Genomic DNA, 21,293 nt, shown 5'->3' with positions numbered 1-21,293 from the left:
CACTTAATAATATTATATATGGATAACACACAATGAAATTGTTTTCAATTGTTCTTTATAAAATTATATATCATAAGAATAAAAGAATAAAGTGAAAAAAATCTATTTATTATCATTTTGTATCGAGCTCTGACAAATATCCACAAATTTTATAATAGTTAAAAAATCCTCATAATAAAAATTTTATAGAACATTATCATTAATCATTATTTTTTTTTGTATTAATATTATATTTTGATGAAGTATATAAAATATTTAATAAATAAATGTTATATAAAATTAATTGAAAATTTTTGTGTTAATTTGTAACCTTAAAATTTAATTTGTTGAAAAAACATTTAAATTTTAGGTACTAAATAATTCCATAGAATAAAATAAGTCATATATATAAATTTATACATCAAATTATTTATTTTAATATTTCAGTAATAATATTATAATTACAGTATCAGTTTATTTTTCTTTCTTTTTTTTTTCAAGACTTTAGATTTTACAGATTTTGCTTGCTTAATATTTTTAGTTACCACAGACTTCTTTTTTATCTTTTTAGTTGCCACAGACTTCTTGTTTACTTTACTTTTACCTTTTTTTATCATTTTTCCCATATTTTCATTTTTATCAAATACCTCAAGTTTTTCTTCTACTTCCTTTGCTTTCTCCAATAAATCGCCCTTAAATATTTCATCTGTGGGATTATTAAGTGCATAAGATTCATCAGGTTTGTTTGCATTTCGTACCATTTTCTGTTCCATTCTGTTTATATATTTATTGGCAACTTTCTTTGTCAATAATTGTCGATACTAAAATTTTTAATCAGAAAAAAAGTATAATTATTTTGCATAGATAATAAGATAAATCATGTAACTCTACATTTATCAAATACAAGAATGTTTTATTACCTTAGTAGGAGAAATATAATGTGGATTTTCCCATAAAGTATCATTACCAAAACTTCCAGAAAATATCTTGAGTGGATTCAAGACAAATCTTGGTCCAATTTCGGTTAATCCACCATCTTCAGTCAAAATTTGGAAATTTCGGAACCATATCTTATTGTCCAAAATGCTGAATGTATACACATGATCAAAGAATGGCTGACTTTTAGGATGATGATTTGGGACACCAAAAATTTGTGTTAATAGCTCTTTCAAGAGACTATAATGTGCATGTGTAGTAAAATTTTCATCAAAAGATAATAACGGTCGTGATCCCTTTAAGCAATTTCCTGTCATCTTTAGTTCTCCCATTGTATAAACTGCAGATAAAATAAATCAGATGTACAGTTAATTTCTTATAAATAATTTCTTGATTTGATTATAGATATAATACATACTGTTTTCTACCAGAAATTTTGCACCTGGACCAGTGGGTATATTAGCAAGCCACATATAAAGATCACGCATTTTTCGACCTTCAAACAAAATAGCCTTATTACAATTTTTCATCTCACATATTTCATTCACTACTTGTAAGTTTTTAGTGCGTTCCATCTTGCATTCTGGACGATGGTGTGGCATTAGCTTTTTTAAATCTTCCATAAGATGTCGATGCCTATGATTGATACCTCGAGTAGCAAAGACCAATACTCGTTGTTTGTTGATCCATTTTACCTATAAGAAAAATTATATTTTTTCTAATTTTGATTTTTCACTGATGAATAAACTTGTAACATAACTATAAAAATTACAGAAAATAAAATACTGATTGTAAAAATTAATTGTTTCTCTCGGAATTATTAAATCAGTAGATTTTATTGAATATTTCTTGTTGAAAAGTTTGATATATTTAATAAAATGTAAAATTTAAACGCAAGAGTGTATTTCATATATATTAGAGTTAGGTTAAAAACGTAACAATATAAATATAAATTATTCGTCTACCTTTTTAACAGCAGGTTCATCTGACATTATCTTCTTCGGCTCATGATTTTCTTTTTCCACTTCCTCCTGTTGCTTTCTCTTCATCATTTTTCTTCTTCTTTTTCTTTAGATTAAAACTTCATCATTTTTAAGTACTCCGATAAAACAACGTGGTTTGAAGAAATTCACATCGATTCACACATTCAAACTTCAAACTGCCACCATAACCAATGGCTACGTTTACAGAGAAAGCAAATCAGTGAGATCCAACAAAGATCTAACTGCAAGAACCAATCACAATAAAGAATCACTAAGTACTCACTGATTTGCTTTCTCTGCTGAACGCAGCCATTGGCCGTAAGAAATGAACCAATCATATTCATTATTCTTCTCTAAAGTCAATTGTAATTGGTTAATTTCCTACAACTTAAGGCTTACTACATCTATTGTAGACCCGGCCTAACACAGTGTCCACTAGTGTGAGTGAGACACACTGATATGTTCTTCCTCACACTAATGGACACTGTGTCGCCTGTGGTACTTGCTGAAAAACGCCTGTTATTATTCGCCATATATCATATAAAATATCGCCCTAAGTTAAACTAACCTGATCTGAAATAACGCGTCTATTGACAGTTTAGAAGTTTGCAGAATTTGCGACAAATTTTAGAGGTTAACTTATTTTTCGTGGTTTTTCTAAGAAATTTAATCTTTTCCTTTACTATTCATTAGTAATTTTTTTATTTATTCGGAATATCAAATGTGCAATTAATCTTTATATAAACAATTTATAAGGTTATAAGTTAAAGTTATAGGTAAGAGAAAGAATTATTTATATAAGCATTTTTTTGCAATTTATACGAATATACTTTGTAAACGGTGGACAAAAGAAAAGATGCTTTCTGTTAAGTCAATATTTTTTTCAGAATTCTTAAGCTAAGTAATATCTTATCTTCAGGAATTATAGTAATTGGAAAACTATTACAAAATGACACAGAATATGGAGATCATTGAATTGATGTCTGATGAAGATGATGATACAGAAAAATCCAAATCTAAAGGATGCAATAGTAATTGTGTCAATTTTAAATGTCGTTCTGGAATAAATATGATAGTAGCAACTTCTTTTGCATGTGCTTTTTATGGAGTCTCGACTGAAAAAAAGAAAAGACGCGTAATATGTAAAGAGTGTTTTGAAGCTGCACTGAAACATCAAAGGGTAATTTTATAAGAATATTATTTTATAAACAAATTGGATAATATAATATATCAAAGAAGAGAGATGTTAATATTATTATTTTTATTATCATTACATTTATAGCAACTAGTAACAGCTCTTGTAGAGAATAAATCACTGTTAGACTGTGACTTTCCGGATCATACAATGGAAGTAGAAATTTCTGATAGCGATGATTCTGATGATGACAAGAAAAAAGAAGTGGATAATGATGGTATATTGAATCTTTAATATTTCATCTTAAAGTCAAAAGAATCAAATAGAATCAAACTATGCAATTAATCAAATTAGCAAAACAAAAATTATTCATTTTTTTTTTCAATTTTTCTCTTTTTGCAGAATACATACCAGAACATGTACTTTTAGACATTAAGGACAAATTGGATAGTACATTATTACATATTTTCAAGAAATATAATATAGAGCAGCAGACTAAAACTGCATATAACATTATACAAAAAAAATGGCAAGACTTACATAGTAAGATATTGTATGCAAAAAATATAAGAATTTTATATGCAAGATTTCCTATTTCTCTTTTTCTTTTTTTTATTCAAACAAGATAGAATATATATTTTTTTATATGATATATATATATATATATAATATTATAATTAATTTACAGCAACAAATGAATCTCTTCATAATGAAATACAAAATGTAATGTGTACCATCGATAAATTGCGTAATGAGTTATATGAAGACTTTAGGCCACAAATTAAAATGCTTGAGGAACTTCAAATAAACGATGGACTTGTGGAAAATATCCGTCCGATTGTAGCAACAAAGAAAGTGACACAAGTACGCATTCCACCTGCCACATTACCACATGATAATCAGCTGGAAGTTTTAGCAATTGAGCCATCAAACATCAAGAAAATAATACTTCCTCAATTACCACCAACTGGGTTACTCATAAAGTCACCTCCGAAAGTAGACAGTATAGTTTATATTATGAAAAGTCCAGTTATGCCATGGATTAAAGCAAAGGTTTGTACAATCTTGCTACAATCTCCATTGTATAAAATATATATATTTTTCTTTCGTCTCCACATTTCTATTGGACAAGAAGTCAAAGAATATTATAATACAGGAATATTATTTTTATAGGTCCAAATTGTACTTTCAACAAGTCCGTGGAGCTTACGTGTGAAACTATTGCAAAAAAAGTACAATTTGGCAGTCAAGACGGTTACCGGCAAGCAGATAGCAGTAACTGAATTGTGTCAAGTTATGATCCCAGTTGGAACACGAGTTGTGGCTATATTTCACGATATTACTTCTAGTAATTATTACAGTGGAATAATTGCTGAACCACCAAAGTCTACAAATAAATATAGGTGAGTGTTGTTTTAGAGCTTTCTTTAACAAATATATCCAAAGAATAAATGAGGGTAGTTTTATGAATTTTATAAGTTTTGTTATATATTGTAATATTAAATTATGTAATGTATTACTAATTTATTTTTTTTATTATTGCAGGTATTTAGTGTTTTTCGACGACGGTTATGCTCAGTATGTCATGTATAAAGATATTTATCTAGTTTGGGAGAGCTCACCGCGAGTTTGGGAAGATGTTCCCAGTGAATCGCGAGATTTCGTGAAAAAGTACTTGGATACGTATCCTGAAAGACCAATGGTGAAACTACAAACAGGACAATATGTTAGAACCGAATGGAGAGGCAAATGGTGGCTTGCAAAAGTCATACAGGTCGACGCGAGTTTAGTCCAAGTGCATTTTGATGCTGATAGGAGAACCGAATGGATTTACCGTGGATCAACTAGATTAGGTCCTTTGTATCTCGAGATTATGAAGGCCAATGCCAGACAACAAATTCAACATACGGGCAACGCGCACGTTCGACATCGTATTCCCGCCGTTTCTAATGTAAGCGAGTAAATAAGTCATTCTCGAAATATACGAAAAACATCAACGCGCGATGTTTTTAAAATATTAAATTAGAAAGTTCATAGATATCATCTACATCTATTTACAAATCATATAATTTTTGCAGAAAAGTAATTTACCTTATGTTGAATATACTACATCTAATGTGGAAGAAGATGTGTCACAAAATGCACAAACAGAAAAAGTAACAATTGTTACAAGCATAGCATCCAGTACATCGTCCATTGTACCACAACAACCGCGTGCTGTAGCTAAAAAAAGTACTGCTAGAAGGCAAAGTAATGTAGATAGTACAATGTATAATTCTATGATAGAGACGAAACCGTCACATAGTATTGTTGTAAGTAAATAATTTTTAATATAATCTAATTTCTTTGATTTGAGACACACGCTCTGTATATTAATATGCTATATTTTGTCTAGTTTTACCATACTCAGAGGAAATATGAACCAAAGAAATATATTTCTCACAAGTGTGGACCAAAGTGCATCAAAAACATCAAAGTTTCACATGACGATCTCAAAGGACTTTCTCCGCTCTCTGTTCCTCTATTATGTGGCTGGCATCGTCAGCTTTGTAAATATTCCAAGGGCAAAAAAGTTATAATATATCAAACGCCGTGTGGCGTCAGGCTGCGAAATATGGAGGAGTTGCATCGGTATCTTCGCAATACTGATAGTACATTGTCCGTTGATTTGTTCGATTTCGATTACTGGGTGCGCGCCTTCGCGGATTTTGTCGTGGAGAAGTGCTTTATCAACATCAGAGTAAGTTTTTTTGTATTAAAATGTATTAAAAATATTCTTAGAGATATGAAAAATTATTAATATCCCATAGAAATTATAATAGAAATGTATTATAATATACTAGTATTTTAACTTATAGATATTAAAATATGACATTAAAATATGAATAATACACATCCACAAATTGTGATTTTATATTTAAAAGGATCTCAGTTACGGCGTGGAAAATATATCAATACCATGCGTGAACGAGTTGGGTCACACTCAACCAGATACTATAAGATACACCACAGATCGAGAGCCAACGGAAGGCGTTAATTTAAATTTGGATCCTGCGTTTTTATGCAGCTGTGATTGCGAGGACGATTGTCAAGTATGAAATTGTTGTGATGTAATGTAAATTTATGTTGTTTTATTTTATTTAAAATATGTAATGACAGGATAAAACAAAATGCCAATGCTGGCAATTAACTATACAAGGAGCAACTCTGGGAGGAAAAGTGCCAAATACCGATGTTGGTTACATTTATAAACGTTTGCCCGAACCGGTGACTACAGGAATTTATGAATGTAATTCAGGATGCAAGTGTTCGGTGAAAACATGTCTCAACAGGGTAGTGCAGCATCCTCTCGGCTTAAGATTACAAGTATTTAATACAGGACCACGTGGTTGGGGCATAAGATGCCTCAATGACATCCCCCATGGTGCTTTTATCTGTATATATGCAGGAAGACTACTCACTGAACAAGTATGAATAATTAGAATTAATTTTGATTTATAGATTTGCTTTGTAATTTATTTATCTATTTGTTTCTTTATACCTATTAATTTATAGGGCGCAAACGAAGGAGGCAAGAATTATGGTGACGAATATCTGGCAGAGTTAGATTATGTGGAAGTGGTAGAAGGTTTCAAGGAAGGTTACGAAAGTGATGTTCTTGAATCGGAAATGCCAGTATCAACCGCGGAAAATGAAGGAGATAAAAAAAAAGCTACCGAGGCAAGCGACGAAGAAGATAATACGAAGGAAAACGCCAATGACTCGGATGAAGATTTCAATATCGATAACTATGTGGCTGATAATAAAGAGTTGTTGGAAACAACGGCGGAATCTTCATCTATTAGGTGTTTATTGCATGTTTAATTTTATGAGTTTATCATACTTGACAATTTCTGCACTTTCTAAAATATTGCTATTACAATCGGACCTCTTATCCTACGATCCTCTTATGCTTCGAAACCTCTTATCCTACGACAAAAAATCCTCTCATGCTACGCGAAAGGGGAATTATACCCCCACTCTCAAATTTTTGTCGTAGGATCAGAGGTTTAAAGGGAAGATTCCGGATCGAAAATGTCGTAGGCTAAGAGGTCCGACTGTACTATAAAATAGAAATTTATATTTTTTACGATTATAATACATTTTTTTAAATTGTAATATTTGTTGAAAATAAGAAAAATTACAAGAGCTTTTTGTTACGCTAGGAAACGCCTAAGAAAACGGAAAAGAGAAGAAACAGACAATCAACCAGATGTGTCCGAGGAGAATAGCGAAGACGGGAGCATTACGAGAGGTTCGGAAAATACGGCAAAATCATCTAGCAGTGAAATTATGGATACCATCAATATAAGTGATGATGATGAAAGCAGAAACGATGTCAGAAGGGAACCAAGTAGATTCGAACCGAGTGTAGAGCCAAAGCAAATTGAGAGAGCATTCAAGTCCGTAAGAGATTATTTCGGCGAAGATGAAGCCGTTTATATCATGGATGCCAAAACGACTGGAAATATTGGTCGTTATTTGAATGTAAGTAAAAATATGTTTCTATTACATTATATTTAAAACAAAAATTTTGAAACTTATAAATTTTTCAAAACTATGAAAAAGTATCTAATCACGATTTAAGATTTTTGCATTTGTGATATATGAATTTTTAATGTGCTAAATCATAATATGTAAGTAATTCTTATGTATAAATATTTCTTCAGCACTCCTGTGATCCAAATGTATTTGTACAAAATGTTTTTGTCGATACGCATGATGTACGTTTTCCGTGGGTGGCATTTTTCGCTTTACAATATATAAAAGCTGGACAAGAATTAACATGGAACTACAGTTATGACGTAGGAAGTATACCGGGTAAAGTAATCATTTGTAAATGTGGTGCAGCGAATTGTCGAGGACGTCTATTATGAACTCTGTATATTGTAATTCTTTGTGGAAATACAATTTGTTTATTTTAACAAAATCGGCAATTGATTTTATATAATATAATACGAGTATCACATCACTGCTATCATTTATCTTTATCAAGAAAAGTTCACAATGTAAAAATGTATAACATACATGTGATTTAAGAGATATTACTTCATTTGTATAAAAATCTGCAACATATATCTGCTTGATTTTCCACATTACATTCACATTTATGTCTACATCCACGATCAATCTATATCCACATTTACCTCTACAGCCACTTCACATCCCTAAATTTGATTTTCTATGAATTATTTCAGTAAGTTATATTGTGTATAATTAATATTTCAATGATATCAGTAATCAAATTATTTCAATGATTAGGTAATTAAGTATGATTTAATAATTTTATTTAAAAAAATATATTCTTACTGTCTTTTTACTTGGAATATGAGAGTGGCTTGTGTAATTGGATAGAAACGAGATCAATGTGTTCATATAACAATGATGTATTTGCATATTATTTTTGATTATTGTACATCCTTAGCATCCATTAGATACGTTACACCTTGTTAGCATTGCAAATGTATTCTTTTTTATCGCAATTTACACATATCTCGTTCAAAACTCAACTCAACGCACAAGTATCTCAAAGGACAATTTAGCACTTTGTTTCAGAGTATAAGGGATCCCACCGACCTAATCACGAAAATATCAGGCTTAAAATGGAGAATAAGATATTATAAATAATTGCGACATAAAAATGTATAAAAAAGTTTTCAGAAGAGTTTTCTATAAATTAATAACAAACAATATGCATCACCTTATAGAATATATCAAAATACATTATATTTTATATTGGTATATGTATATATATATATATATGTGTGTGTGTGTATGTGTGTCTGATTGTGAAGATTTAAACTAATTTTCTTAACTGGTCGCAACTACGCACGCGAAATAATATCTTATTATTCTAAACCTGTAACTTATGTAAGTGTATTTAGAACCATGAAGAATTAATTATCACGAGAAGAATATAATTTCTTCATTATACACACTGTCGACATGCAGTATATTATATTATTATTATTATTATAAAACAGTATTCACGTACCTATGTTCATTTAATTTAGAGTGCTTAAATACGATATCCTAGTCATCATAGGCGAGAAATCAAAACAAAGCTGGTGGAATAGTCTCTCTCTCTATAAGGAGGAACATTAACGTATTAAAATAACAAAATTATGATTCCGCGTTTTGTTTAGCTTTATGCTAGTGGAGTTTCAAAAGCTGTTTAATTTCGTCTTTCTCGGCCGCGTCCAAATAACTTGTGCCATCTGGCGTTAAACCGTCCGGTTTAGCGCCTTTTTCCAGCAACAGTTTTACACAGTTTGTATGTCCCTCCCAAATTGCCGCCAGTAATGTTGTGATTCCATGCTTATCTGTAGCCTATAAAAGATGAGATTATTGTATAATTTTGCTGTATTTATTTAATAATATATATTTAGTAATATATTTTAAATTATACAGAGAATGAAAAGAATCTCTGTTAGATCATGAAATTAATTGTCTATAAAATAGAATTATACACAAAATGTAAAACAACCATGATATAAAATTAATTAACTGTAATATTAATTGGGTTTTGTTTATTTTTAAGTGTTAATTTATTGGATGTAACTTACATTGGCATTTGCTCCCTTTTCTAACAAATATCTGACAACTTCACTTTGACCATAATCTGCTGCATAATGTAGTGGCGTTCTTCCATCAATCATTTGATTTACATCAATATTCTACAAAGAATAATAATAACAGACATGACTAGATTATTCTATACATGTATAGATATATTTTTTAATTTTTGATATAAATTAACAGATATTTTACGTAAATGTTATAATAAAAAATATTTTATCGTTGTGTTATTGAAGCTTGCTATAAGATAAATTATAATTCAATTATAATCTAATTTTCTTCTAATTATATGATAATGTGCTGCTGTGCAGCAATAAGTCATAAGATTTATTATAATTTTTAGATTGCTGTCCCATCTAGAATTAAGTTTTTAAAAAGTAATATATAGACATTTAAGACATGCAAAAAAGAAAAAAGATCAAAACTTGTTAATAACCAGATAATTAATAAAGGGATGTGCCAATGTGTTATAATTGCTCACGTTTGCTCATATGTACTTTTAACATCAAGGTATACAATTATTTTCCAATTGTTCGACGAGGGGGGGCCTTTTGCGTTATTATCTTAATAATCTATAGGATATTATTTAATAATAATCTATTTAATAATCTACAGAAAGAAGAGTGTTATGCATAATCGGCGCGGTCGGGATGCGTGCAATTTTCCGAAGTTTTTAGTTTTATATACGCTGTCATATTTGCCTTGTGTTCGACGATATCTCGCACTTGCTCGAGATCGCCGTTCTTTATTCCCCAGACGAGCTCGCTCATGATCGTTGTCGTCGTCTTTTGCGGGTCTACACGACGAACGGTTGTGTGTATACACTGCGTGCTTTTCCACTTTCTTTCCTCCGGTTTTCTTTATTCGTTCCGTACCTCAATCATTCGCCCATGAAATTTGACGCAACACTCCAAGTAACACTGACACCCGAGACCGAGAGACGAGAGACTCTTGTTGGATGCGTGCTGACAATTCGTACACGCTGTCAACTTACGAACATTAAAGTCACTATGTGAGAAGCTTTCACCAGAGATATTATTTTTCTGATTTTTTCAGTATTTTATCTTTAAAAAAGATATAATTAAAATTAAATATTATTTTAAATTTAATAAATACTAGTTTATATATATGATATTAAAACAAGGTTTTTTTTAGAGCTTTATCATGGACCTATGATATACATTATACAAATCGCGAGTTGATCACCACTGATGATCATATGGAACATGAACTGACTTCAGACAGTTGTACTCTGTGAGAGAGACGAGAGTAAATTGAGATTTTAAGCAATGTTTATCTTCCATTCTAATTTATAACAATATTTATTTTTCTTTATTTAGAAATACATTTATAACAATAAAAATGGCATCCATCGCTCGCGTCAGTCTGTCGAGACTCGGATACAATAACTTTACAAGACAATTATGTAAGGTTAGTATTAATACAGTGTTAACAGATTTTATTTTTGGAAAATGTCTACAGAATAATTGACATCAATAATTGACTTAATCATCAATATAAATGATATTCATCATATAAAAAAAGATCTTTTATTATCGACGACACTGTAAAATGTCAAATAATGTTGATATGAACATATGCATATTCTGTTAATTGCATTCTGTCAATGACATAGTTTGTATGAATTATGCAGGTAACAACGACCAACAATGTGATGCAGTTGGCATTCATCTCACATAAATCAAAACGAGTCGATCGACGACGAATTGCACCGTTCGACTACTTCAATAAAAAATATGGTTTCTGGGCTCAGCTTTTCGATCCGATGGTCGATCGATGCGATGAAAATACCAAGGTAATCGTTGTAGAAGGTCCGGTCGCCGCAGGAAAGTCCAAGGTGGCCGCACAATTGGCAGAAGAATTCGAGATGGTTTATTTACCGCCACCGACCTTCGACGAATATTATATAAATGAATATGGATACGATTTGCGTACGCTAGATGACAGACTGTCTCCACCATCGCAATCATGTGACGTGCAAAAATTCCTGACGAATCCACACCATCCCAATGTGCCTGCGTTTCAATTTCACTATTTCCAACTCAAATTTGATCAGTACATAACTGCTCTATTGCACTTGCTGTCGACTGGTCAAGGAGTGGTACTCGATCGCTCTTTTTACAGCGATTATATATTTGCAAAAGCGATGACAAATGCTGGCTATATACGTCCACAAGCATTGAAATTTTACACTGATGTTGTAGATGTCGCAAAATTAATGATGTTGCGGCCTCACTTAATCGTTTATTTGGATGTACCAGTTGATGCGGTCAAGGTAATTTTATCTTATAGATCACATTATGGAATACATCAGACTTTTAACTCTGTCATATACAACCTATATTTAAAATATTTTACGATTGATTTCTACTATGTTTAATATTTGCAGGAGAAAATAAAAAAGCGGGGTATACCATATGAAGTCAATTCAAAGGTTTTCACATCAGAGTATCTTCAAGATATTGAAAATATATATAAACAGGATTATCTGAAAAACATTATAACACATTCTCATGTACTAGTTTATGATTGGACAAAGGAAGGAGATATTTCTACTATTGTTGAGGACATTGAATTTTTGAATTTTGATTATGATAAGAAAGCTCAGAAAATGGCAGATTGGACATTTGAAAACGTTCAGGAACTCCGAACTAAGAGAGAACTTTATACAAATAGATATTTTCTGCATATTGATTACATGAGAAACGAATTATCAGTATCAGAATTGTATTACACAGCTGAGCAAGATGAAGAAAGATACAACATACTGCGACAAGTGTGTATATACAATACCATAATATACAATATCATAAGACAATAAATTACTGATAATAGAAATAAATTAAATTTGTATTATAAAAATTATAAAAAAACATATAATGATATGCAATTCTTAATTTTGTTACAGGTACCTGGAGACGAATATGCTAAAGGATTCAATAAGTCTATGGGAGATAAAAATATTTTGTGGAAGTATCAGCGAACGCCTCGTATTAGAACTATGAGAACCCATGCGCGCGAATTAGAAGTACTCGAAAAAGAAGTAGAGAAACTTAAGGCTGCTGCAAAGCAGTGAGTGGTATACCTATGAAGAGTAGAACTTGTAAACAGTGATTAAGGTAAAAATAAATTTCAATTATAGCCAATAAATTGGGGAATAATAGCTTCTTTTATCCTTGATTTATACTTCCAAGTTACCTCTGTTTCACTGCTACATTTTTGTAGCAATAATTTTTTGACAATGTTTTTGAAATATAAATCTATTTTCATAATTTTTTCCATAAAAAAGAAAAAATTGAAAAATTTACTTCGTCAAAGAACAATAGCAGTGGTAAAGATTGATAGCAGTAAAATACTGTATTATATTTATGAACTATATTAATAATAACAGTATAATTTCAATAATACACGCATTTAGATAATTCTATTTCACATTGTGTTATGTATAAATTATCTTCTTTCTTTTATGAATATATCATATAATTTTAACATTTAAAAATATATTAATTTATATATTTACTGGCTCATGAAACTCTTCAACATACATAGTATACATAGTATAAAGATTATATGTTGCTTAAATATATGTATATTATACATATAACATATTACTTTTTCTTTTTTTCTCAAGACACATTTCTTAAAGTTTTACTATATTGAAGCTTAAATGACAAGTAATTATTTTATGGTTTATTAATCAATTTAATCAATTTGGTGAAACATGAGTAAGATAATAAATGTTAATCTAATATTCATTTCAAGAAAATTCATGATATATATGATAATTCAAATTAAAAAGAATAAGAATTGATCTGTACATACACCATACAATATCTTTGAATGTGTGTACAATATTTTTTACATTAGATTGTAACATGGATGATCTTTTGATATATATAAGTAAAATTACATACACACAGTTATATACAAGATATAAAATTATTTTCAGTAAATTACAAAAAATCCTATTTCTTTGTCAAATAAAAAGTTTTTTGATATTATATATTTTTTTTTTATTGAGGATATTTGAACTGGAACTTAATTGCTTGAAGATCATTCATCCAGTTCTATTTATTGATCCATGAGATTTTTATGATCAAATTTTCTCGCGCTGCAGTTGCGTTATCTTTTCTTTCTTTTTTTAGACGTAAAAAGGGCACATTAACATTCGGAATGTTACGTTTAAGGCGACCTTTGACACTAAAAATTACAACCCTTACATTCATTTCCTCTCGCACAAAGTTCGTCTCGGAAGTAATTCTCATACATAATCACAATTGTATGTTTAGGACCGTTTTTCGCAATTAGATAAATTCTACGGACATATATAACATTCATAAATTTATAAAAAATTTCATTTAATTGGGAGGAAACCGGCAGTGGTTTGCTTTTTGCCTGTTATTGAATTAGAAGTTTAACAAATTATATTCCGTCGAAAAAAATTGATTATCCTCCGTTATATTTCTTCATTTGTTAGCTAAACCTTTCCTTCTTTCTCTCACATCATCCGTTCTGCAAGTCATATAAATATCATTTGCGTTTCTATATCACGAAGATTATAGAGTCACATTTATCGAAATACCGAAGCAATGAAGATCGCTGAAGATAAAAAAAACATGCGTCCTAAGGAGCTAAACTACAGCAGGAATTGGTTTTCCGTGCAGTCTTGTAAAATGCCTTTGACTGAACGCTAAGTCCCTCTGACTTGGAGACTAGATCATCCAATTTTTCTCCTCTCTGCAGTACTGCTTCTAAGGTATTGTGCTGAAAACATTTTATAGAATTTTTATTCATATTTATACAATACTAATGTTTTATAGAAATAGAAATTTCTTACTAATTCAATGAATTGCTTCTCAGAATTAACAATAATAAACAATGTATTGTGAAGAAAATTATTTCTTACCAAGATAATTTTTGTCTCATCCAGATCATTCTGCATTTTCGTGAGTGCATCCGCCTCGACTGGATTCTGATATTTGGCTAGATACGTATTGATCTGTGGAAAATCAGAAGTAGTCTCTTTGAGTGTAGGCCATGTCGATGGTAGATTCTTCATCGCGAACTCATCCATCACTTTTGTGATCAAGGTATGCGCCACTCTCCTGGGGTATTCATGATCCGAGATGAGTACTGCGGCAAGATTGTCGGCGCGTACGTATACATGACACATGTACTCTGTGCAATATCATAATGTGTGTTGTAATAAAACATTGTGTTCTCTTTTTTCCTCATAATGATAAAAAAAATATTTATTTTTTCCATAATTACCTCCTTCTTTGACACTCTGTCTAGCACATGTCTGTGTTCTTTCCACAATGGTTTTACTGACAAAACACATAAATTCCTTAATACTGTTTCTCTGAAAAAACGAGAATGATTCTACGTCATAACCAGCTTTCAATGTTGTTGCCGATGTAGGACTTTTATACAGAACAGTCAATGCATACAACTTCACCATCTTAAGCTGCAAAATAATATAAATATAATATTAAAGCATATTTAGCAATCAACCTATACATCTTATTTAAACATCTCTTAAAAATAAATATATGTCTGTTTTCTACATCAAAAATTATTGAATAATTAATTAGCAAATATTAGCAGGAAAAATCAACTTGTACTATATAAAGTTTATATAGTACAAATAGTTTTTATTATCTCTTTAAAGTTATAACTTTCTTATATATAAGAAATACAAGTTGATTGTAAATTTCATAAATTATATAATTTGCAATAATTTATTATTCAATTGTCAAATTTGACATAAGTCACAAGATTCATATGCAAATTTTAGGCAATCAATATTACTCGTTCGAAGACAAGAAAAGATTTCCACAAATATTGGCTCTAAATTATAGAAGCTAAAGGATTTCTATATTTATTTTTCATGATAAACTTATATAAAAAAAGTTGAAAAATCTGTGTCAAGAGTGATATTAAAAATGTATGTCAAACATACCTAGGATTTTTTAATAATATTTATATCGTTATATAACTTGCGCAGGATATCTTTGGTGATTGCAGTGAACCCTGGCGAATCCTGCAGCTCATGTAATTTGACTATCAAGCAGGACGTTTACTCGCCGTGATAATTCACTGGAAAATCATCTTATTTTTTTCAAGCAAATACCGTCACCTCAATACTGTGAGATACGAAAGCAGCCATATTGGCTATGATGCATATCACCCAGTGACACTCATTCATGCTCGTTTAAGATCATTTTGGGGTTTTTTTTCTACTACTTTCTATTGGCAGATTCAGACTGCGTTCGATATACACGAAATCCCGATATCCAATCAGGAAACAAGAAGGAAGAGCCGTTTAATGAGGAATTATATTGACAAAATGCATTCATAAATGGTAATAGTTTATGGTTGACAGCTTATGGGAGCCATGATGTTTGTTGAGCTTTTCCATCACTCGCCATCGTTAATTGTTGCTAACGAATTTATATTTATTTCTACTGTCTCTGGCTGACTTTGTAGAAGAGTTATTTGCGCTAATACGCAAATTAGCTCGCATTGTTTACATGAAGATACAACATTACAACAACCATGACGACTGCATTGTATTTAGAGCATTATCTCGACAGTGAGTTTTGACAATTGCCAGTGTATTTTTATAAATTCTTATATTTAATTCTGTGTTTTTAAAATTCTTCTATATCTGAAAGAGCAAGAAAGAAAAATGATAGACTTATGTCCTATCGTTTTCAATTGATTTGCTTTCTTTTTTTATTTTTCTTTATAATTTTACACTTTAAAACGACTTTTTCTTCTGCTTAACCTTAATTGTCAGATTGTAAACAGACATTTGTTTTGTTTCTTTGTCTTTGTGTTTTCTGCACAAATAAATTTTGAACTTGACATCACTATTGTTAATAAAATAAAATTTGTAAATGTATATTGCAGGTCTCGAGCATTTACCAATCGAATTACAAAGGAATTTTACACTAATGCGAGACTTGGATGCAAGAGCTCAGGGTTTAATGAAGGACATCGACAAGCTGGCGGATGATTACTTGAGAAATGTAAAGAAAGAATCATCAGAGAAGAGAAAAGAACAGCTCGCTCATATTCAAAGTCTTTTTAATAAAGCAAAGGAATATGGTGATGACAAGGTTCAACTAGCTATTCAGACCTATGAATTAGTTGATAAGCACATCAGACGTTTGGATTCAGATCTAGCGAGATTTGAAGCAGAGATACAGGACAAGACATTGAACAATAGTAGAGCACAGGAGGAGAGTAATGCCAGCAAGAAAGGTAGGAAGAAGCTCAAAGAGAAGGAGAAGAGGAAAAAAGGTAATGCAGTGAGCAGTGAAGACGAGGCCAAAAACGCGAGAAAGAAGCAGAAAAAAGGTAATTTATATTTAGATTAAGTTTACAATTGCAACTTATTATACAATTTTATTACTTTTCAATATTAACTTTATTATTTTACTATGGATATAAATGAGTACATTTATGTTAGGTGGCTCTGTAGCCTCAGCATCATCTACTGGTGCTGTGGGTAGTGGTGCCCAAGTGGATTCGACGGCACTTGGACATCCGGCCGATGTTTTGGATATGCCCGTCGATCCTAATGAACCGACCTATTGTCTTTGTCATCAAGTATCATATGGAGAAATGATTGGTTGCGATAATCCAGATGTAAGTTTTGTCACCTGCAAATTTTAATGAACGTTTTTCTCTTTTATATTGTTTTAGATTCACTGTTGCATATAGAGAAAATTTAATTATATACGCGACTTATTTATTATTGTTAATTGATCTTATTTTAAAATGTTTTTAAAAACAATTAAAATTTATTGATAGTTGATCTTTTTTAAAGAAAACTTTATTATTGTTTATTGACGTTTTTTAACATGCATTCTCTTAAAAAAATTTTTTATTTCTATTACAATTCAATAATTAAAACACTACAAAATTGAGATAATTAATCGTTTATTTTGTTCACTTTTCAGTGTCCCATAGAATGGTTCCACTTTGCCTGTGTAGGTTTAACAACAAAACCTAAAGGGAAATGGTATTGTCCCAAATGTACACAAGATCGCAAAAAGAAGTGAATGTTAGGAATTTTTAAATTTGCTCATTGCTACAATTTTAAAGAGAAGACTATACTGTACGCTATGTCTAAAATTAAATTACATAACTTTTTTGCAATAAAAGTTAAATAATTTTTTTTATATAAAGGACTATAGAAAAAGGTTATGAAAGGAAATGTAAGAGTAAGATTGTGCATAGGGCATGATTTCCATTGCATCTAACACTAATAACGAGTTTGTCGTTTCATCCATATTTTTGCGTGGCGGATATAATTCTAAATGCAAAATCGCTAAACATCCGTAACAATTATTTTAAAAAATTGAAATTTTTTAACATAAAATTATATTTTACATTTAAAAGAATCCAATAAGATTGCATTGTAAGCTTTTTCTATTATTTTAGAAAGAATTTAAAAAATTTTATTACATATAATTATATTGAATCGACACTTATGTATGGAATTTTTATGATCTTATTCCTAAATATATCAAATAATTCAATTATTACTTATTATCAATTTTAGATGTAATGGAAGCACAGTTCGGACATAAGTTTATCACAGACAAAATAAGTTTTGAGAATCGGCCATCGTATCCTTCTATCGCACTGTATATTCCCTTTACATACGAGGATAGTAATTTATTATGACAATTTAAACCGTCATATACAAGAATTGTTTAATATTCTTGTCGTTTTTTTTTATACGGCCGTTTCTTGAATATATCTGTGATTTGTTCACAGTGTGATTATCTAGTATTGATCTACTATATAGTTTTAATTATAGTATTAAATTATTAACGTTACTGTTTTTTTATATGTTATAAATGTAAATTGCAGTATATTATATTATATGTATACACAACACATGGAGTAAGCTTCTGCTGAAGACGAAAAATGTATTACAAACAAAGTACACTATATATATATATATATATATATATATATATATAATATATATATATATATAATATATATATATATAATATATATATATATATATATATATATGATTAAAAAAAATATATTTGATTCACCGAAGCTTATTTGATCTACGTCTATCTATCCATTGCTGAGTATTTACAAAATGTATTTACAAGCGTTTTTGATTAATTATAGCATGCTATCATACAATAATGTTCAAGTAAAATCAAGTTCAAAATTCTCACTTTAATCTAAAGGACTGTTGTAAAATCACAACTGCGTCTCTCCATATTCAATAATACTGTTTAGAATACGTCCTTGAAAAAACTATATGGTGATTTTATGGCATTTAATATTTATGTATAACTATCCTAACAAACGCATACGTCAAAATATAAATAGAATATTCTTATATGGCATATTATTATAAATATGTTAACTAAATGTCAAAGTATATTTTTTGAGCAAGTGTCTCAAAAAATCAGACTAGAATTAGAATATTGCAGACTTAGAACATTGCAAAAATCTTCTTTCCTCTGTATTAAGGGATACCGGATTGTCTATTGCAGCACTGACTGGGTGGTGCAGTCCAATTGTACTGATAACTCATACGATTCCTCACTTCTTTAGAACACAATGCACCAGAGGCCTGATAATATTCATGCATGCTTCTCATGCTTTGAATAGTTTGCTTGTGCGTGATTATATATTGATTGGAGCAGCCACGCGATCTATATTCGGTATCGAAGCGTACGTCGTGCTTCCTCTCGATATTCGCCAACGGTGCCAGCCAGAGACCCACGGAGATGTCTTCGGAATTTTGTAGCCTAGAACATTCATATGTAACTCTTCAAATTGAAGAACATTTCTTGCCATATTTTTTGAAAAAAGAAAATGAAGCTAAAGGAATAACTTGCTGAAAATCTAACTAAGAAGTAAATACCTAAACTCATTAATTTTTATTATATATAATGAGTATTAAATGTATATACAAAGCATATATTTTATTCCAATCATACTCACTTTAGATTATCCGAATTACTGGCGATAAACTTGACAAGATTGTAGGACAAGACGTATCCGCCACCCAAGGCATAAGGAAGATAATAATCGCATAGGACCCAATCTGTCTCCTTCCAAGGACCGTTCCTCTTCACCTGCGCTCGTCCATTAAAGAAGCCCCAATAAAGCTCCTTTCGGGAACCTTTGTTCTGCCACCTGTCTAGTTCCTTCAAGATCTTGTGCACCAAGACATAAGAATCATCATCGCATTTCAACAAGAAGTCAAAGTTGTAACGATCATAGATGCCTTTAAGAGCATAGAGGACTTTCTTTGTCAATATGCCGTAAGAATCCTGCAATCGAGGCAGCAGCAACAGATCGTCAAACTTCTCCTTCTCTGACTGTAAGGTGTTCCTTTGCTCCGGCAGGATGTCCTGAGTGCCGACGACGAAGAAATGTCTCATCATGGCATCGTGGCTGCGATCGGCCAGCCAGGTTTTCCTGATGGTGTCCCGACGCTCGAGGTTGTCCGGACTGCTGAGAATCAGAATAATGAGCCTGTACTTGGGCTTACTGTCCAGAATCATCTGTTCGTCCGGCGAGCAGTCTCGAGCTGGATAACGCGCGCACAGGAAGACTAATACAAGCACGACCGGCACAAAAACTATCATTACGTTCGTCCGGGCGAAGAGCTTTCTGCGAGTCATCGATTGGAACTTGGGCATAGGATTTAGTCGTAAATGCGTCATCAGCCGAAGCAACCTTGAATTTTCTCAGGATTGGAAAACACACTGAAGAATGCAATTATCACACGCACAGATTCCTATTCGCAAATTCGTGATTACAACGCGCTCGCGCGATGCAGCTTGTCTATGTAACTTGATTTAATAATAACATAAATTAAGTCCGAAATGTAAAAGGTAGATAGGCCTGTTTATTTTATTGCATTTTCTGCAATTTATCTTTTCTTCCCTTCAAAGTGTCAGTACACATTTAATTTTACTTTAAAAGTGAAATGTGCGAGAAGGTGTAATTGTAAAAGTACTTAAATATTTATTTTCTAAGAACTAAAATAATTTCTAGGCCTAGGAATTCTTGTCACGGATGTGAACAAGTTTATCCGTGAATCTGCAGGCAAATCTGTGCACATCCGTGCTAATGATCAGCTGTATACTGTAATCAGCTGATTGACATAACTCCGAAACGCCGTTCAGGTAGAGTTAGGTTGGGTTAAAATATTGATGCATGACGTCACAATAAGCGCGTGATTTGAAAGCGATTATATTTAAAAAGAATATAGCGTCTAAAGTACATACACAATATAAAATATATACAATATATTAAATTTTAAAATCATATTCGTAAGAAAGATTAATTTTTTTTTATCTATTTTTGCTTTTAATTAAAAAGACGAGCTTTTTTTTCATCTTGTAGGAAAGACGCAAATTTTATATAATTGCATTTACAAATAATCTGATATGATAATGAGCTGTGGAGCTTTTATAAAATATATTTAAATTGAGAAAAAAATTAAAAGAAAACTTCACGATTTGTAGAATTTTATCGAGATATTAAGCATTTGAAGAATTGCTCTTCTTTGTAGAGTAACATTTTATTGCTAGAAATTGAATAGATGAGAGATAAAA

The 21,293-nt window shown here is 31.0% G+C and overlaps 7 protein-coding genes across 10 annotated transcripts; 3 read left to right on the top strand and 4 right to left on the bottom strand.

The window, feature by feature from the left end:
* Positions 1–388: 388 nt before the first annotated feature.
* LOC140672354 (ribosome biogenesis protein BRX1 homolog) lies at positions 389–2,081 on the bottom strand. Its single transcript, XM_072904442.1, has 4 exons — positions 1,881–2,081; positions 1,334–1,610; positions 900–1,255; positions 389–800 (listed from the first exon to the last, which is right to left on the bottom strand). The coding sequence occupies exons 1-4, from the start codon at positions 1,965–1,967 to the stop codon at positions 441–443; spliced, it is 1,080 nt and encodes a 359-aa protein (XP_072760543.1). The 5' UTR covers positions 1,968–2,081; the 3' UTR covers positions 389–440.
* A 332-nt stretch (positions 2,082–2,413) lies between these two features.
* Positions 2,414–7,949, top strand: Egg (SET domain bifurcated histone lysine methyltransferase eggless). Of its 2 annotated transcripts, none has more exons than XM_072905025.1 (14): positions 2,414–2,674; positions 2,818–3,078; positions 3,181–3,310; positions 3,436–3,576; positions 3,722–4,086; positions 4,207–4,436; positions 4,579–4,984; positions 5,112–5,345; positions 5,429–5,773; positions 5,958–6,125; positions 6,193–6,501; positions 6,589–6,878; positions 7,239–7,560; positions 7,743–7,949. In XM_072905025.1, exons 2-14 carry the CDS (start codon positions 2,848–2,850, stop codon positions 7,947–7,949), a joined length of 3,378 nt encoding a protein of 1,125 aa, XP_072761126.1. In that variant the 5' UTR covers positions 2,414–2,674; positions 2,818–2,847. The 2 variants fall into 2 exon arrangements, with proteins under 2 accessions (XP_072761126.1, XP_072761125.1); XM_072905024.1 differs by having other exon boundaries at positions 2,786–3,078.
* On the bottom strand, positions 7,942–10,614 carry LOC140672674 (myotrophin homolog). 2 transcript variants are annotated; one of them, XR_012047936.1, is made up of 4 exons: positions 10,353–10,614; positions 9,639–9,749; positions 9,068–9,402; positions 7,942–8,649 (listed from the first exon to the last, which is right to left on the bottom strand). XR_012047936.1 is itself a non-coding variant. In XM_072905026.1 (3 exons), the coding sequence occupies exons 1-3, from the start codon at positions 10,419–10,421 to the stop codon at positions 9,226–9,228; spliced, it is 357 nt and encodes a 118-aa protein (XP_072761127.1). In that variant the 5' UTR covers positions 10,422–10,614; the 3' UTR covers positions 7,942–9,225. The 2 variants fall into 2 exon arrangements, 1 of the variants encoding a protein (XP_072761127.1); XM_072905026.1 differs by having other exon boundaries at positions 7,942–9,402.
* Positions 10,615–10,869: 255 nt separating this feature from the next.
* On the top strand, positions 10,870–12,822 carry Nd-42 (NADH dehydrogenase (ubiquinone) subunit ND-42). 2 transcript variants are annotated; one of them, XM_072905004.1, is made up of 5 exons: positions 10,870–10,920; positions 10,992–11,082; positions 11,306–11,947; positions 12,062–12,448; positions 12,581–12,822. In XM_072905004.1, exons 2-5 carry the CDS (start codon positions 11,014–11,016, stop codon positions 12,746–12,748), a joined length of 1,266 nt encoding a protein of 421 aa, XP_072761105.1. In that variant the 5' UTR covers positions 10,870–10,920; positions 10,992–11,013; the 3' UTR covers positions 12,749–12,822. The 2 variants fall into 2 exon arrangements, with proteins under 2 accessions (XP_072761105.1, XP_072761104.1); XM_072905003.1 differs by having other exon boundaries at positions 10,880–11,082.
* A 1,473-nt stretch (positions 12,823–14,295) lies between these two features.
* Positions 14,296–15,855, bottom strand: Ykt6 (YKT6 v-SNARE homolog). Its single transcript, XM_072905014.1, has 4 exons — positions 15,635–15,855; positions 14,944–15,139; positions 14,579–14,850; positions 14,296–14,436 (listed from the first exon to the last, which is right to left on the bottom strand). Exons 2-4 carry the CDS (start codon positions 15,131–15,133, stop codon positions 14,296–14,298), a joined length of 603 nt encoding a protein of 200 aa, XP_072761115.1. The 5' UTR covers positions 15,134–15,139; positions 15,635–15,855.
* Positions 15,856–16,043: 188 nt separating this feature from the next.
* On the top strand, positions 16,044–18,655 carry Ing5 (inhibitor of growth protein 5). The gene is made up of 4 exons (XM_072905012.1): positions 16,044–16,267; positions 16,588–17,037; positions 17,150–17,328; positions 17,643–18,655. The coding sequence occupies exons 1-4, from the start codon at positions 16,231–16,233 to the stop codon at positions 17,742–17,744; spliced, it is 768 nt and encodes a 255-aa protein (XP_072761113.1). The 5' UTR covers positions 16,044–16,230; the 3' UTR covers positions 17,745–18,655.
* Positions 18,656–18,723: 68 nt separating this feature from the next.
* Positions 18,724–20,869, bottom strand: Beta3galtii (beta-1,3-galactosyltransferase 6). The gene is made up of 2 exons (XM_072905005.1): positions 19,669–20,869; positions 18,724–19,472 (listed from the first exon to the last, which is right to left on the bottom strand). Exons 1-2 carry the CDS (start codon positions 20,394–20,396, stop codon positions 19,187–19,189), a joined length of 1,014 nt encoding a protein of 337 aa, XP_072761106.1. The 5' UTR covers positions 20,397–20,869; the 3' UTR covers positions 18,724–19,186.
* Positions 20,870–21,293: the final 424 nt, after the last annotated feature.

Source organism: Anoplolepis gracilipes, chromosome 13, assembly GCF_047496725.1.
Source record: "Anoplolepis gracilipes chromosome 13, ASM4749672v1, whole genome shotgun sequence".
Classification (NCBI taxonomy): Eukaryota; Metazoa; Arthropoda; class Insecta; order Hymenoptera; family Formicidae; genus Anoplolepis; species Anoplolepis gracilipes.
The sequence above is the reverse complement of the archived record's forward strand: the minus strand, read 5'-3'. Positions and strand labels throughout refer to the sequence as shown.

Excerpts from the sequence above, each read along its gene's own strand:
- LOC140672354 (XM_072904442.1), bottom strand. The coding sequence starts at position 1,967 with ATGATGAAGAGAAAGCAACAGGAGGAAGTGGAAAAAGAAAATCATGAG. Across the intron at positions 1,611-1,880 it reads ATGAACCTGCTGTTAAAAAG|GTAAAATGGATCAACAAACA; the intron begins GTAGACGAATAA and ends TTTTTCTTATAG. Across the intron at positions 801-899 it reads ATTATATTTCTCCTACTAAG|TATCGACAATTATTGACAAA; the intron begins GTAATAAAACAT and ends TAAAAATTTTAG.
- Egg (XM_072905025.1), top strand. The coding sequence starts at position 2,848 with ATGACACAGAATATGGAGATCATTGAATTGATGTCTGATGAAGATGAT. Across the intron at positions 3,311-3,435 it reads AAAAGAAGTGGATAATGATG|AATACATACCAGAACATGTA; the intron begins GTATATTGAATC and ends CTCTTTTTGCAG. Across the intron at positions 7,561-7,742 it reads ATATTGGTCGTTATTTGAAT|CACTCCTGTGATCCAAATGT; the intron begins GTAAGTAAAAAT and ends ATATTTCTTCAG.
- LOC140672674 (XM_072905026.1), bottom strand. The coding sequence starts at position 10,421 with ATGAGCGAGCTCGTCTGGGGAATAAAGAACGGCGATCTCGAGCAAGTG. Across the intron at positions 9,750-10,352 it reads GAGATATCGTCGAACACAAG|AATATTGATGTAAATCAAAT; the intron begins GCAAATATGACA and ends TATTCTTTGTAG. Across the intron at positions 9,403-9,638 it reads AAAAGGGAGCAAATGCCAAT|GCTACAGATAAGCATGGAAT; the intron begins GTAAGTTACATC and ends CATCTTTTATAG.
- Nd-42 (XM_072905004.1), top strand. The coding sequence starts at position 11,014 with ATGGCATCCATCGCTCGCGTCAGTCTGTCGAGACTCGGATACAATAAC. Across the intron at positions 11,083-11,305 it reads TTACAAGACAATTATGTAAG|GTAACAACGACCAACAATGT; the intron begins GTTAGTATTAAT and ends TGAATTATGCAG. Across the intron at positions 11,948-12,061 it reads TACCAGTTGATGCGGTCAAG|GAGAAAATAAAAAAGCGGGG; the intron begins GTAATTTTATCT and ends TAATATTTGCAG.
- Ykt6 (XM_072905014.1), bottom strand. The coding sequence starts at position 15,133 with ATGGTGAAGTTGTATGCATTGACTGTTCTGTATAAAAGTCCTACATCG. Across the intron at positions 14,851-14,943 it reads ACAGAGTGTCAAAGAAGGAG|AGTACATGTGTCATGTATAC; the intron begins GTAATTATGGAA and ends GATATTGCACAG. Across the intron at positions 14,437-14,578 it reads ATGAGACAAAAATTATCTTG|CACAATACCTTAGAAGCAGT; the intron begins GTAAGAAATAAT and ends AAATGTTTTCAG.
- Ing5 (XM_072905012.1), top strand. The coding sequence starts at position 16,231 with ATGACGACTGCATTGTATTTAGAGCATTATCTCGACA. Across the intron at positions 17,038-17,149 it reads GAGAAAGAAGCAGAAAAAAG|GTGGCTCTGTAGCCTCAGCA; the intron begins GTAATTTATATT and ends CATTTATGTTAG. Across the intron at positions 17,329-17,642 it reads TTGGTTGCGATAATCCAGAT|TGTCCCATAGAATGGTTCCA; the intron begins GTAAGTTTTGTC and ends TTCACTTTTCAG.
- Beta3galtii (XM_072905005.1), bottom strand. The coding sequence starts at position 20,396 with ATGACGCATTTACGACTAAATCCTATGCCCAAGTTCCAATCGATGACT. Across the intron at positions 19,473-19,668 it reads AGTAATTCGGATAATCTAAA|GCTACAAAATTCCGAAGACA; the intron begins GTGAGTATGATT and ends TGAATGTTCTAG.